Raw genomic sequence first — 15,044 nt, 5'->3', positions numbered from 1 at the left:
TGGGTAATGGACTTGCTGATCCTTCTGGGAACTTATGCATGTGGTCAGTAGAACTAGGCTGATCATGGCACAGTTCGTTCTTATAATAAATATACCTTTTTTTTGTTTTTTTTCAATTTTAAGGCTATGTACTCTGACTAGTAGATAGTTATATGAGCAAAGGAAGAAAAGCTGCCATATGAAATTAAAACAAAATCAGTAAAAGAAAGGTCTCTGTCACAATACTTTGATATAGATTCCACTGGATATACGCCCTGCGCAATTGCAATTTTTTTTTCTTCCTCAATTTCTTGTATGTATAACAATCAGAACCATAAGCTAAGAAACGGATATCGGTGAACGTCATAACTTTACATATTACAAAAGCTGGTATTTAAGTACAAATATTTACATATTGCAAAAATGGAATTTTGGGATAGAAGCTTCGCCATCAACAGTTACGTGTGTATTTCCTCATCAACATTCTGCACACAGTTGTGATCAATACACCAATCAAAAGCCATCCCACACGTTTTATTAACAGAATCAAAACAGAAAGTATAATATCAGAATCCTCCCCTGCTTCTGCATTATAAACTGCAAGTTTCATGAGAATTTGTCTTACCTAAATCATCACGTCTCCTGCCGTTCAAGGTTCACTACATAATCTTTGATTAAGATTTTCACAGCTCAATTTTGCTTCCGGCCATGCTTCAGGTAGGTGTCTCTTTTCAATACCAATGAGCATATAAGCCAGGTCAACTCCTAGGATGAAAAAACAGCTTAATTGCTGAAGTTGTAACAAAGAATTTGAACAGCAGGTCAACACAACAATTACCTCAATGCCTACATTGTAACAAAAAAAATTTCAGCCACCAAGACCAGAGACCAACTCCTTAAGTCATAACTGATAAGAAAAGAAGAATACTCCTTTTGAAAAGTCCACAGCAGGATCAAAGATTGAGCCAATAATAAGTGGGTATTGTTTATCTTGTACGTCATCCCTAATTTTCATGTTATTCATCTCACTGGGCAACCGTATTTCCACTGCCGTCTCCTAATCCAGATGAAGGAACCACACTTACAGAGGCCATGAGCACTATCAAGAACTGAGATAATTGTCTTCTGTATTCCCTCTCACCTCAATCAAAATAAATCAATAGCATCCCTGCAGAAAACATATAAACATATTAGCATTAATGTTAAACGATACAAATTATGTTAAACCATTGATTACAGTGAACTCTTTAGATACTTCACATTTCACAATTCAAATGTATGATCAAATTTATTGAATTTAGGTTTGGGATTGAAAAACCATGGAGCAATTCCAGCGTTCCAGGGTTCTCTGAGTATGTCCTAGAAAACACAAATAATATCGCACATAATTTCAATCTAATGAGCAAGGAACCATTACATATCCCTATGATGGAGTTAAATTCCAAGGTTTTTGCATTCGATATAACAGAAGAATCTAGAAAAGTAAAATGGTAATAAATTTTCTAAGCATTTTCAATAAGCTGTGGTATAGTCTGGCTTACTTGGACATCCATCTCTGGAAAAGCTTATTTCTTTGGTTGTTCACTGATGTCCACATGTCGTCGTCCTACTTATTCTCAGCTTCCTCAATTAAAATCATCTGCTGCATTCTTTTCTGCCATCTTAATTAAGCAGAGGTCTTATATATTACAAGTTCAGCAGTAGGAAAAAAGCCAAATGTTATTTTCACAGCTAGGTTAAACCCAATAAATAAAGATTTAATGTTACATTAAAAGATAAACAGACTTCATGTTTAACCCCAATCTGTGGGAAAAAAAAAATTATGTCAATAGGACCACTGTGCAGCACAGCAATATTGAAGCACATTAGAGAAGAATCGATCACATTTGACATTGTGAGTATTTTGAGAAATGAAAGAAGAACGCATCAAAATTGACACTGTATTTTGGCTTAATGCAACACAGCAATATTGTATAGATCCTCGTCAACTTAAATTTTTTGAGTTTAGATAAGTTGCTGACTAAAATCAATATTGTTTTTGCTGGTATTTTGATATTGCCGTGAATTTGGTAAGGACAATGGGTTCCATTTGTCAGATCCCATCTGCAGGAGCAAAATAAGTTGCTGACTAAATATTGGTTAAGCTTGCTGGTTTGTGCTGGCTTTGGGTGAAATATAAACATTAAAATCTTGGGTCTTTTCAGATCTTGCTTTAAATTAAGATATTATTGTATAGGAAGTAAACCCAGAATCTGGGAAGACGAAGAACATTCGAGGAAAGTGAGATTAGATTCCAGAATAATAGATCAACCAAAAAAATAATCAAATTTCATAAATAAAAAAGATTTCAGCTAAAAAAGAGGAGCATAGTTTATGGCAAATGCAGAAATTGAAGAAGCAGGAAGTGAATTACTTTACTGATAGAGAACGCAAACAATACTTCAAAAGTGTGCAGAGCAAGAATTCGAAGGATTACCTTTCTTGGTAAGCAGTGTCTCCAAATTGAGGTTTGGTTACCAATGTAGCCAAGTCCTACTTCAGTTAAAAGAAATGGTTGTCATCCGCACTATTTTGCAAACTAAGAGAAGAGGAAGCGGTGGGTTCCAAGTCTTGGTGCAAACTAACCTATACAGGTGAAACGGAACATCTTCCAAAACAAACCCAACCCTCGATTGCTGTGTGTCTACCTCGATCACCGTCTCTCTCTCTCTCTCTCTCTCTATCACTATCTCTCTCTTATCGTAAAACAATGGCAAAATCGTAGTTGAGGCAAGTAGTAAGGGCAAAACCGTCGCTCCATTTCTGACCGACATGAACAGTAACATACTATTTATTCATAAACAAGATACGGTGCCAACCCAGCTATAATATATTGTATAGATTCCATGACAAAATATATTCAATAATTTGTCTAGCTATATCAAAATGATACTTATCTTTCTTAGTGCCGGTCAGACTGGGTTACTATTTTTCTAGTAACTGAAGTGATCATCAATTAATTTGGCAATGCTGATCCACCTCATTTTAGTTCAATATAAATACAGACGTGAGTGAAATCTGATCTAAACAACAAACAAACTTGCTAGTGCAGATTTATCACCAAATGGCAAATGTAATCCTTTTCTTCTTACTCTTGATATTCTCTTCCAATATCATATTTGAAAACATTCATGCTTGCAACCAAAGCGAACGCAACTCTCTGCTGTTCTTAGCTCTCACTTTGTCTTCTCCTCAGTTGAATTGGACTTCCGCTGATTGTTGCAATTGGGAAGGCATTACTTGTAATCGAGATGGTTGGGTCACCCATTTGCAGTTACCCTCCAAAGGGCTCAAACTAAAAGGAGGTATTTTCCCCTCATCAATCCTTGCAAATCTCACACACCTCACTCACTTGAATCTCTCCCACAATTCACTCTCTGGTTCTCTAGATCAAACTGAATTCTTCTTGTCCTTGAATGATCTCGAAATCCTAGATTTGAGCTATAACCTTCTTTTTGGAGTGTTACCATCTTCTCTACCATCCAATCATATTCAGATGGTGGATCTTTCCAGCAATCGTTTACATGGTGCAGTTTCATCTTCTTTTTTCCAACAAGCTTGGAAATTGACTAGTTTCAATGTCAGTAACAACACCTTTTCAGGTCCTATCCCATCCTCTATTTGTCGTCCTTTTTCTTCCTCGTTACGACACCTTGATTTTTCCTTCAATAATTTCAATGGTAGTATATCTTCTGGACTGGGGAAGTGTTCCAAACTGCAGGTCTTCCGTGCTGGTCACAATTACCTGTCAGGATCGCTTCCAGAAGATATGTTTAATTCTACCACACTTGAAGAGATTTCACTACCTCAAAATTCATTGTATGGAGTAGTAAGTGATAAAATTTCCAACCTCACCAACCTTACAACCCTTGACCTCTCCTATAACCAATTGAGTGGTGTGCTCCCTCTCCATCTTGGGAAGCTCTCCAAGTTGAAATACATACTCCTTGATTTCAATTATCTGGAAGGTTCATTGCCCCTATCTCTGATGAATTGCACAAACCTTGTTGAACTACGTATGGGAAGCAACAACTTGGGAGGTGATATCTCCATGCTTAATTTTTCCAAACTTAGCCAACTTAGTAAACTTGGCTTGCGGAAAAATAACTTCTCTGGTATCTTGCTGAGAAGCATCTACTCGTGCAAGTTCTTGAAAGCAATTCAAGTGAATTACAATAATCTAGAGGTTCAAATACAGCCTGAAATTCTTTCATTGAAATCCCTGTCCTTCCTCGCACTTGGTTCGAACAAAGGTTTGACCAATGTGACAGGGGCAATGAAGATACTGATGGGTTGCAAACGTCTCGTATTCCTTTCCTTGGGATCTAGTTTTTTAGGTGAGGAAATGCCGAACGGTGTTGAAATGGTGGATTTTAATGGATTTCAAAATCTTCGACATTTAGATTTGAGTTTATGTAATCTTAGTGGTATAATTCCCTCATGGCTATCGAAGCTGAAAATGTTACAGGTCTTGGATCTGAGTGGCAACAGAATCACAGGCTCAATTCCAAGTTGGCTGGGGACTCTTCCAAGGCTGCAAACTCTACTACTGGGCTTCAACCAACTTTCTGGAGAATTTCCAAAGGAATTGTGCACACTACCTATGTTAGTATCTGGACAAGCTGCAGCTCAAGTAGGTCGTTTTTATCTTGAACTGCCTGTCTACTACCAACCTAGTGCTGATGCAGCAACAAAACAAATAAATTATATATTTTTTGACCCAGTTATATACCTTAGTCACAATTGCCTTAGTGGGAATATACCTATTGAGATTGGACAACTGCAGCTTCTCCAAGCGCTGGATCTTAGTGCTAACAACTTCTCTGGCAACATTCCAAACCAGATATCTAACCTAAAGTACATGGAGCAACTGGATCTCTCCATGAACCATTTGTCTGGAAAAATCCCGGCATCATTCACAGGTCTTAATTTCTTATCAAGTTTCAATGTCTCATACAATAATCTTGGAGGACCAATACCATCTAGCACTCAACTCCAAAGTTTCAATGCTTCTGCATTTAAGGGGAATCAACTTTGTGGTGCCCCACTTCCAAATAAGTGTCAGACAACAGAGGATGCTGATGCACCTGATATGAGCACCCCAGATGTAGACACCAAGGAGCATCAAAGTCCATGGTTTTATGTTTCTGTTGCACTTGGGTACATTACAGGATTTTGGGGAGTCTGTTGTCCCTTGGTGCTTATGAGAAAGTGGAGGTATGCATATTACCATTTCCTAGACAATGTACAAGACAGCTTCCATGTGATGATAGCAAAGTGTATGGCAAGCATGAGGAGAAAGTTTGTTTAGAAGTTAGATAGTAGACATAGTACTCTACTACTCTTATTGTAATAATCGTAATAAAACATTCCCACAAATTTTCATTGACAAGCATGAAATTTTCATATGCATTTACTTATAATTCATACGGTGTAGATCAGTGCCTGTAGTTGGCACACAGAGGAAATAACAATACATTGTTTCTTTTTGTGGCAACTAACAAGAAATTCATACACATATATTTGCTTCTGTAGGCCACTTGTGCGGAGAGAACTTGAGAGCAACAAGCATAGAATTCTTGCAACAGATAGAAACATATGCACACTTTATTCTTCTTCCAATGCCAACTCCATTTTAGTTATTTCTACCTGCAACACCATTAGGGAAACTACATTAGTCCACGAAAGATTAGCATAATTCATTCAAGCCTAATCACACAAAGGAAGATGATAGGAGCCAAAAAAAAAAAAGCGCTTTTAACTTTTAAATGGGAACACATTCTCCAGTGTAAATTAGGGTTAAAGAATTTTCTTCAAACAGAAAACACTCGGCTAAGAAGCTGGGTGTTCATGCAAGAGCCTTCTACTCATAGCAAATAGCAACACGATATAGAAGGTTTAGAGCTTAAAAATTGCAAATTTGGTCTTGGTTTCACTGCAAAGGCATTCCTATCTACATATAAATATGAACCCTAGAAGAATTTGCTGATTATCCATGCTGCGAAAGTTTATTAACTCAGAATTGTCTGCTTAGTGTTTATTAAAGGATCAATGACAAAAATAACAACTTCAAAAAACTATTGGCTTCATTTTTTTTTTTAATAAGAATATCGGCTCCACTATATATATCTTGCTTAAAAAGGACAAAGGACGTTGCAATTTCATTCTTTACAAAATGAACAATTAATTCAGGGAAACAGTGACCAACAGTACAAAGAGCATAATGACACACCAGATATGATTTCACGTACTAATCACGTAAACTTCCTAGACAGGGCACGAGATGGGGCTAATAACTGTCTTACCTTTTGGAGGGTAAAAATGGGGCTGATAACTATCCTCCTAACCCTGAACCCACCATATGAGCATTGACCTTAAGAATTAGATCATAGATAGGATTCGACTATTTTTGAGCAACCATTGCAATACATAGGTCAAGTGCCTTTCTATAGCCTTCATAAAAAATTGCACACAGACATACATGATGCAAGTACCAAACTTGAGATTCCAAACCTTCAGAAATGCAGGGTTGGAGTAAAACACTACAAACTTCTCACAGACATTGTCTTTATCAAAAGCAAGCAAGTTTTTGATTGGAAAGGAAAATGGAAAAACTTCTTTTCATCATAACCTCAGAAATATGGAAAGGAAAGACATAACATAGGTTCAACAAGATGATTTTAGCAAATAATTCATCAGAATTTTCCTAGGCATTTCTTAAGTAGAAAATGCAATTATAAGAAAAGAAGAGTGCAATTGGAGAGGACTACAAGTTGTCGTCTGCATCCGCTATTCGATTACTCTGTTGTGAAAGTATTGAAGAGTGGAACCTTCACTTATTTCCCATAAACCAAACTTGTGCATGCTTTAGTCCACCTCTTTTGTGATCCATTTACGGACTTTCTGGTCAAAGCCAAACTTGTTCTCTTCAGCAAATCAACCTTAACACGCAAAATGACATACTATATTAAAAAGGCAACAGGAAACAAAACAAGTCAATTCAAATAGTACAATCCCCATCATGACTTGATCAATGTCACTGGATGCAGTTTTATGTGAATTAAACAGAGTGTGCATGCTAAAATTCCAATGGCATGAGAATTCTGCAGCATAACCGCAGGAACTACTTCAGTCAGTGCAGCATGTTAATAAAACAAAACACACCTTAAAAAAACAAGTCAATATACTTTATCATGAGGATAATGTATACTGGTGATGACTAATATTTTTGCTTGAGCACAACTAATTCAGAACTTAGCAAATGGTAACACATATTTTCTAATAATCATACATCTGAGTAGCATCCCCAGAATTCTGACCAAGACAATAATGATATTGATCACTAAGTAGTAATTGCTACCTTGTCTTTGCTTCCAGCACTCCCAACAACATAGCACCTGGCTAACTTGGCAAATTGGCCAACAAGCTGACCTACCGCTCCTGATGCCTCTGAAACGAAGACCGTCTCTCCTTTCTTAGGAGAGAAGATCTCATAAAAACCAGCATAGGCAGTCATACCAGGCATACCTACATTAAGCAAACACATGTCATGAGCCCTGAGCGCATTAAGCAGGAGTGTTGTAGGACATACATTGTGCATTACAGGACTGAAAATGAAAGATCAAAAGTGGTTGAATTAATTACGATGGATTACTCCAACTCATTTAAGTAGAGAACAATGCTAAAAGGCAGTTAAGTTACTGCATTACCAGTGTCATCAAGATTATTTGATGCTGAATAAATTTCTTACTGCAAGACCACACTACTAAATTTGAAAAGCAATTGGAGTTTGGAACATCAGTTTTGGACAGAATGTGACAATTAACAAACGCCGCAATCATAGAAATCAAAATGTAAAATATCTTTGTTCAAACAAATAAGGGTTTGACACTAATCTCACCATTCAGCATGAATAAGAAGAAGCCAATACAATCAGTGACATAAAAAGATAATGCAAACTTTTTGTTTCAAGCAGAGGCAATTTTGCAGAAGAAGAATTAAAAAGTGGTAGTAGCAGTAATAGCAACTGAAATAATAGGGGCAGCAGGGAGAGGGGAGGGCATATCAGTGCCACCAAGTCGGTGGTGGGAATCTAAAACAAATACTGAATGGAAGTGATGAGACTATACTCTTCCCAGCCAGTCTTTCCCCAAACCAAGTCGCCTTGCTTAACTTTGCATCCCCAGATTCCAAAACTTTAGCCACGCCGAAACCGCTGATAGGCTGCACATATATAATACTATATGAAAATGATTTCAAATATATTGTAAACAATATCGTAATTGATCTAAATCTCATAACAAAGCAAGGTTCTTTTTACTCATTTCATACACACAATAGGTGCTCAAATCGTATATATAATAGTAGCAACAATTGCGAAGATATTTGTGAAGATACTAATTATGATATCTAATTACCAACATATTTGTGAAAATACTAATTATAATATCTAAAGTAACTTCTATATGTGGATGCCTTGTGAAACTCTTGTTAAAACATAATTTACTAGATACAGCAAATCCGCATATCTGCCATCTGCACTCAAACCTGAAGAGCGCATGCACATACAAGCAGAAGATTGACAGTTGAAAATGAAAATTTTACCATGGCCCATCAAAATTCTGTTAATGCAAGCTGCGTCAAACATGACAATATACTCCATAACCCAAAAGCAATTTAAACAAATGATGTAAACCCTTTTCATTACAAAGTATTACACCATATAGTTGTCCGCCATCTTTTAAGGCAAATAATAATGTTCAATGTTTACTACAATAGTGTAAAGAGAAGAAAACAATATTCATCAGATGAAATTTCAGATCATATAGCATTGAAAACTACAGTACAAAGGAACTTATATATGGAAAGTTAAATGTAAAGAGGCAAATAGTAGAACATAAGCTGATCATACAAAAAAAAGTTACTATTAACCATAAGTGAAACAAGCAAAACAGAATGCATTCAAATGCCAATCTTTTGACTTTCCAAGAAGACCTACTTGATGCATTAGATAATTGGGTACTAATGATGTCAAAGGACAGTACCGCATGGATGATTACATGTTTATTAGTTTTGGACTCTCAGGATGTACCTGTACAAAATATATGCCAGAGTGCCGAATCTAGAAGGTCTAGAGGCTTGACCAATCAGTCATTCAATTAGTAATCAAAGATTGATGTTCAGATAACCAAGAAACCATTGAAGCTAATACTATAGTTCTGTCTTTTCGTAATATACGAGGGTAGGTGATGGCCTTCGTTCTAGGAACGGGACTCCAAAATTCTAGGCTTCTTCTGAGTGATTCACATGTCTAAGTTGTGAAGTGTTTTTCATAGCTGGGATTGGTTCCTAGTCTGTCATCTCAAAATTCTTTATTATCTGATATTTCTAGCATCCCTGACTATTAGCGCAAGACATATATAAAGACTTCCCTTATCTAATAGTTAATCAGTGATAGGCATTGCTTATTTATAAAGCCTTTCCCCAATCAATATTTTATTAGGAAGGCAAGGCATGTTAGGTTAATAATCAAACTAAGAGTTCTGGCTACTGCAATGAATCAAAGCTCATGCAATTGCAGCTTAAGTTTCCCTCAAAATAAAAAGGAGTTGCCTCCCAAAAGTAACCAAACACAGAAAGATGTAAAATGAATTTTTTTTATTCAAAACTCTATCTGTTTACTGAAACAGTAAAGCCTTTTAAGAAATGAGTACGTGCAAAATTGATAGGATGAAATTTTGGGTTTGCTTCTTAAATTTTTAGGCCTTTAAATTGCCCCATATGTGTGTTTCACTTTTATCCTATCAGTACTGGTGTAGCTGTGCACAGAAACACCATAAAAGTCCAACATCAGAAGCTTCAAATGATAGAAGTTGAGGTAACTATTGGAGAAAGGAGCAAGGGAAACGAAGTAGCAACGATAATTTGAACAATATGGGATTAGGGGGAGTAAGAAAAGCCAAACCAAATGTGTTTGATGAAATACAGAAGTGCATTGCAGGAAGCAATGGAAAGAGTTAAGAACTCACAACTTGATTTCCAGTACAACATAATATGACATCAAAACCAGAGTTAAAAAGTATTTAGCTAAAAGACAAGTTGACCTTAACCCCTATGTAACATGCATGCCGTCTGAACAAATGAGTTTCTAATTTGCATTTGAACATTCTTTCCTATGAGTTCAATGAAATTATTTGATAAGAAGGGCATTTAACACAATAGCATAACATTCTCTCTACATATATAATTCAGATTGGAGCAAGCTTAGAATTTGAGAAATTTGCATATATGCTAGCACAGCAGCGCAACAATTCCAATTACAAGAATAAAAAATATTTCTCAGATTAAATGAATCCCAGTAAAAAAAAAACAAAGGCAACTGACCTCAAGAACACACGCCGAGAGGTGTAATTGTAAAGTGGGTGAGGTGCATGTGGATCCCGCCGCTTTGAGCTCCTAACAAGGCAGCATAAGGTTTGATCTCTCAGTCCTTGCTTCTCCATGCTTTTTATGACCTGATCTCAGAATCAGTTGCTGAGGTCAATGGCTTCCCAAGGATAAGATATTGAAATTTGTTAACGTACTCTAGATATCTGCTATTTGCAATCAAAATACTTGATGCAATTCAATTTTCGATGGAATCAGAAAAATTGATACAAGAAATAGCGGAGACATTGACTCAACAATTGTAGGTTAAAGAGAAGGGAACCTGGTGAGGGTGAGAATGAGGAATTAAGGGGTCTTGTAAGCGTGAACCCAAGCGCCCTCTGCCGCTGGTCAACTGCGGGTTGGAGCTCTGTTCTTTTTTTTGGTAAGCAAGGGGTCAAAAAGACCCAGAAAAACAAAACAGACTAAAGAAACAAGCTATCTTGGCCTATTATCAGGCCTAACAGAGATTCGTCGTTGCCAAGTAACTCCATCAAGATCATCAAGATAAGCAAGTGAGGCATGGATAGGAGGGCTATCAAACTCGATTATCCCATAAGCATGATTGATGCTCTGCTTAGCAAGGCAGCAACCATGTTACATTCTCTGTAAATGTGCCTTATGGAGAAGCATTGAAAATTTCTAATCAGATTTTTGCAGCAGCAAATAAGAGAGCCCATGGGGTGAAGAATAACATCACTCTCAGAGATTAACTTTACCAGAATTGCAGAATCAGTTTCAACTTCAATATGCGTAATGTGGCATTTAAGAGCTTGTTGAAGACCATAATAAAGACTCCAAGATTCAGCATCTAGGACATCGCCTATGCCCAAGTTAATCTGAAAACCCTTAATCCATAAACCATTAGAACATCTAAGAACCCCTCCTGCACCAATTTTTCCAGAAAGCCCATTTCTACTACCATCAATATTTAGCTTGTAGATTCCATGAGGAGGTTTCATCCAATTCAGAAGGTTAAGACAATAAGATTTGTTCAAGTCAGTTTGCAATTGAGCAGTATTCCATTCAGAGATAGCAGCAATTATGATCGTACCAGGATAATTGGGTTTTTGAAAGTGAGCCGCAAATATATGCTTGTTCCTCCATGTTCCTCCATTTCCATATGAACCAGCATATGAAAACAAAGGTAGAGCACCACAGATTCCCAGCATTACATTTGGATTTGCAAAGAAGATTAGCCTGCAACCAACCTTCCCAACTCATGGAAAAAGTAAATCTAACCGACTGAGGTAAAGTGAAAGAATTCCACACATTAACAGCAGCAGGGCAATCTTTAAACAGATGAGAAAGGGACTCACTATTGCTGCGGCATATAGGACAAGTATCATCATGGGTGAGATTCCTTTTAACTCTGTGAGCATTGGTGAGAAGTTTACCATGACAGAGAACCCATAGAAATGTCTTGAGCTTTGGGGGAATTTGCATTTTCCAAATAAATTTCCAAGGAGAGTTACTTTGACCATAGTCCTCAAAGAAAATGTTGTAAGCTGACTTGACTGAGAATGAACCATTAGAAGTGCAGCCCCAAATTTGAATGTCATTTCCACAACCATCAAAACCAGAAGGAATGCGCAAAATTTGATCAATAATATCAGCAGTGAGACAAGAGGAAAGCAAATTTAAGTCCCATCCATTATCATTCCAAAAGCTACAAATAGTAGCATTAATATTAACAGTAGAATCTGGCAAGACATAATTGATAAGGGGAATAGGAGGGAACCAGACGTCAGTCCAAAATCTAATTGTTCTACCATCACCAACCCTCCAAATTAAACCTTTTTTCAACAAGTTAACACCATGAAGAACACTTCTCCAAGTACTAGAACAATCCTTAGATTGCTGATAGTTTTGACCAAACAAAAAGCTATGTTTCAGATACTTTTCTGTATAAATTGAAGCCCACAGACCAGTATCATTTTAAAGTAACCTCCAACCAGCCTTAGCAAGCATAGATTGATTCATATCAGAAGATTTCTTGATACCTAAACCACTGAGATTCTTAGGCAAACAAACAGTATCCCAGTTCACCAAATGAATTTTTTTCTTACTGTCATTATCACCCCACAAAAAGTTTCTATTTATTTTGTCTATGTCATCACAAATATACATGGGCAATCTAGCAGTCCGCATAGCATAATTAGGAATAGCAGCAGTAACTGAATGAATTAAAGTCAATCTGCCAGCTAAACTTAGAACTTTGCATTTCCAACCAGCCAATCGACTTTGAACTTTATCCAAGATGCTAGCATAAGTAAACATAGTAACACGAGAATGAATTAGGTTGGAGCTCTGTTCTTCGTGATCAGTGATCCCTCAAATAAATTGGTATCGAAAATTTTGATGGGTGACTGGGTGAGACCGTGAGAGAAAGGCAAAGAGGGATGGGCCCGCCAGCCATACAAAGGCTGCGAAATGACTCCATTGCCCGGCTCGTTTAACCATGACGGGAAGGGAATTGCTTAAACAGATGATTAACAGTCAAATTTTTTTTCCACAGTGTGCGTGGCTAATAACGAGCCACGTCATTGGGCCCACTTTGGTGGAAAGCAGCCCACTCCGTTTCATAGAATATTACAAGAAACCTATATTGATGCACAAATACTTCTAAAAGGTTATCATGGCAGAGACTCTGATAATTACCTGAATCATTAAGCCCACAGCTTAACCAATCACGGCTTGTATGGTGTCTGCAAGGCAACATTATAATCGAAGCAAAGAAACTACGAAAATTTTGCTATCCACCTAGGTGAGCATCACCTAGGTGGTATCTCCACGTTCTCCGTCAGGTCTTCTCCATCACCACCACCGCCGACTTCCGCAAGGTCTCCAACCTCCTTGAGTCCTCCATCGGCGACATGAAGTGGCTCCTCTCCGTCTTCGAGTCCGAGAACGCCAACCTCTCCCTGCCGGCTATCGCCAGCAACGACCTCATTCAGAGCTGGGTCTGGTCCTCCATCGCCACCATTCAAATGGGTCAGCTCATCAAAGTGGAAGCCAAGGCCAGGATAGCCGGAAAAGCACAAGAAGCTCAGACGGTGGCCAGAAATGGCAGAAACTCGCCGGAGCAGTCACCACTTTTCACCGTCGAGTCGCCCTCGTCGTCCCGTGCATGGGCGATCCAAGGCCACAGGCGTGACGGAGACGACCAGTTGGAGAGACTGGGGGCCTTGCGTCGTCGATCGGTGGCCGGAGGTCGGCGTCCTAGCTGGGTTTCCTCAGTCGGGTTGTGCTTCAAGTCTGAGAGCACCGAGCTCTCCTTTTGGTTTCGTCCTATGTCGTTCTGCCACATCACCAGGTGACCCTCACCTAGGTGGATAGCAGAAGCTCCGAAGAAACTAAAGCATCTGAAAGTCTACAATTAGTCTCATGTTTTGATTTTCCCAAAAAATTGAAGCAAGCGGCAAGAAGATCAATGATGAAAGTCTTTTGGCTTTTCTGTTCTCTGTTCAAATTGTGGTACTGTAGAGAGCATGAATAAAAGGGAAAATCGTCCGTACAGTACCCAATTTTTTCCCCATTCTAAACTTCAGTATCTCACGTTCAGATAATATCAGAACGGACCCTGAGGTTCTAACCCCGACCGAAGAATGGTACCTAGTGCCATTAGCTCCGTTACGGAGCCTGACAGTTGAAGGATATTTTCATCTTTTCATGTCTTAATATATTATTTTTTTATTTAAGCATTTTTTTTATTTCTATTTTTTTCTCACTCCCTACTGTTCGTCTCTCTGTCTCTCTCTCTTTGTGAAAGAAATCAACACAAGTGAGGATTATCCATTGATTCAATTTCGTTCTTTAGTCCCAGTTTTGATCAAATGCTTGGTTTTCGATTGGATTGGATCGGAATCAGACCCTGAAGGCATCGCCGGGGAAATGGTGAGTTTCTGTATGATTAGAGTTTGAATTGGATCTTATAATTTGATAGAGGGGTTGGTGAGTTCTGTATGTGTGGTTGTTCATTGGCCGGGTTAATTTCGATTGGAATATCAGTGGCTCTTTGTCATGGATTTTCTGAGAGACCCAAAGCCTTGCCCTGAGGAGATGGTGAGAACTTATGACGAAACTGTGCTAAAAGGGGTTTATGGGTTTGTGAAGGAGTGGTTGAGTGCAGGTGAAATTGATGCAGAAGAAGAGGAGGAGGAGGGTAGTGAATAGGGGTTTATGGGTTTGTGAAGGAGTGGCTGGGAAAATTGGAAGAGGCCTGAGCCTAGATTTGGGCAATGGAAGTGAAGAAGATGATGGGGAATTGGTCTCCATCGCTCTGCCAGCAATGAAGGAGAGAGTTAGAGGAATTTTTTTTTTTTGTTCTCAAACTTTAATCTCTTGTTCCTTCAATCTTTGCTCTGTGAATCTTTGATTAAAGAGCAGGCTAAAATCCAAATAAGAGTAATTTTAATATGCCCCGTTGTTAGAGAATGAGAGATGATTAATGGGCAGATGGATGAATATGAGTAGTAAAAGTGCAGGCTCTTATTTTTAAGAAGAAAGAGATGGAGAAGGGAGACTGATCTGCTACTTCTTTAAGAGCAGGCTCTTATTTATACAAATCCCTTCCATCTTCTGGGTTTTCTAAACATGAC

At 38.1% G+C, this 15,044-nt stretch overlaps 1 protein-coding gene and 2 long non-coding RNA genes across 9 annotated transcripts; 1 reads left to right on the top strand and 2 right to left on the bottom strand.

Moving 5' to 3' along the window:
- Nucleotides 1–214: 214 nt before the first annotated feature.
- LOC112202005 lies at nucleotides 215–2,692 on the bottom strand. Of its 4 annotated transcripts, none has more exons than XR_002937051.2 (5): nucleotides 2,456–2,692; nucleotides 1,521–1,782; nucleotides 818–1,147; nucleotides 605–744; nucleotides 215–464 (listed from the first exon to the last, which is right to left on the bottom strand). It is a non-coding gene; the product is annotated as an uncharacterized LOC112202005 (long non-coding RNA). The 4 variants fall into 4 exon arrangements; XR_002937053.2 differs by having other exon boundaries at nucleotides 1,521–1,657; XR_002937052.2 differs by having other exon boundaries at nucleotides 1,521–1,640.
- Nucleotides 2,693–3,136: 444 nt separating this feature from the next.
- LOC112201999 (receptor-like protein 2) lies at nucleotides 3,137–5,659 on the top strand. 2 transcript variants are annotated; one of them, XM_040507128.1, is made up of 2 exons: nucleotides 3,137–3,323; nucleotides 4,487–5,659. In XM_040507128.1, the coding sequence occupies exon 2, from the start codon at nucleotides 4,622–4,624 to the stop codon at nucleotides 5,327–5,329; it is 708 nt and encodes a 235-aa protein (XP_040363062.1). In that variant the 5' UTR covers nucleotides 3,137–3,323; nucleotides 4,487–4,621; the 3' UTR covers nucleotides 5,330–5,659. The 2 variants fall into 2 exon arrangements, with proteins under 2 accessions (XP_040363062.1, XP_040363061.1); XM_040507127.1 differs by lacking the exon at nucleotides 3,137–3,323 and adding an exon at nucleotides 4,167–4,355.
- A 1,015-nt stretch (nucleotides 5,660–6,674) lies between these two features.
- LOC121049517 lies at nucleotides 6,675–11,180 on the bottom strand. Of its 3 annotated transcripts, XR_005800586.1 has the most exons (5): nucleotides 10,727–11,180; nucleotides 10,402–10,532; nucleotides 8,148–8,241; nucleotides 7,379–7,545; nucleotides 6,675–6,959 (listed from the first exon to the last, which is right to left on the bottom strand). It is a non-coding gene; the product is annotated as an uncharacterized LOC121049517 (long non-coding RNA). The 3 variants fall into 3 exon arrangements; XR_005800587.1 differs by lacking the exon at nucleotides 7,379–7,545 and having other exon boundaries at nucleotides 6,675–6,921; XR_005800585.1 differs by lacking the exons at nucleotides 6,675–6,959; nucleotides 7,379–7,545 and having other exon boundaries at nucleotides 7,633–8,241.
- Nucleotides 11,181–15,044: the final 3,864 nt, after the last annotated feature.

The sequence above is a fragment of the Rosa chinensis genome, chromosome 5 (genome assembly GCF_002994745.2).
Source record: "Rosa chinensis cultivar Old Blush chromosome 5, RchiOBHm-V2, whole genome shotgun sequence".
NCBI classification, from domain to species: Eukaryota; Viridiplantae; Streptophyta; class Magnoliopsida; order Rosales; family Rosaceae; genus Rosa; species Rosa chinensis.
The sequence above is the reverse complement of the archived record's forward strand: the minus strand, read 5'-3'. Positions and strand labels throughout refer to the sequence as shown.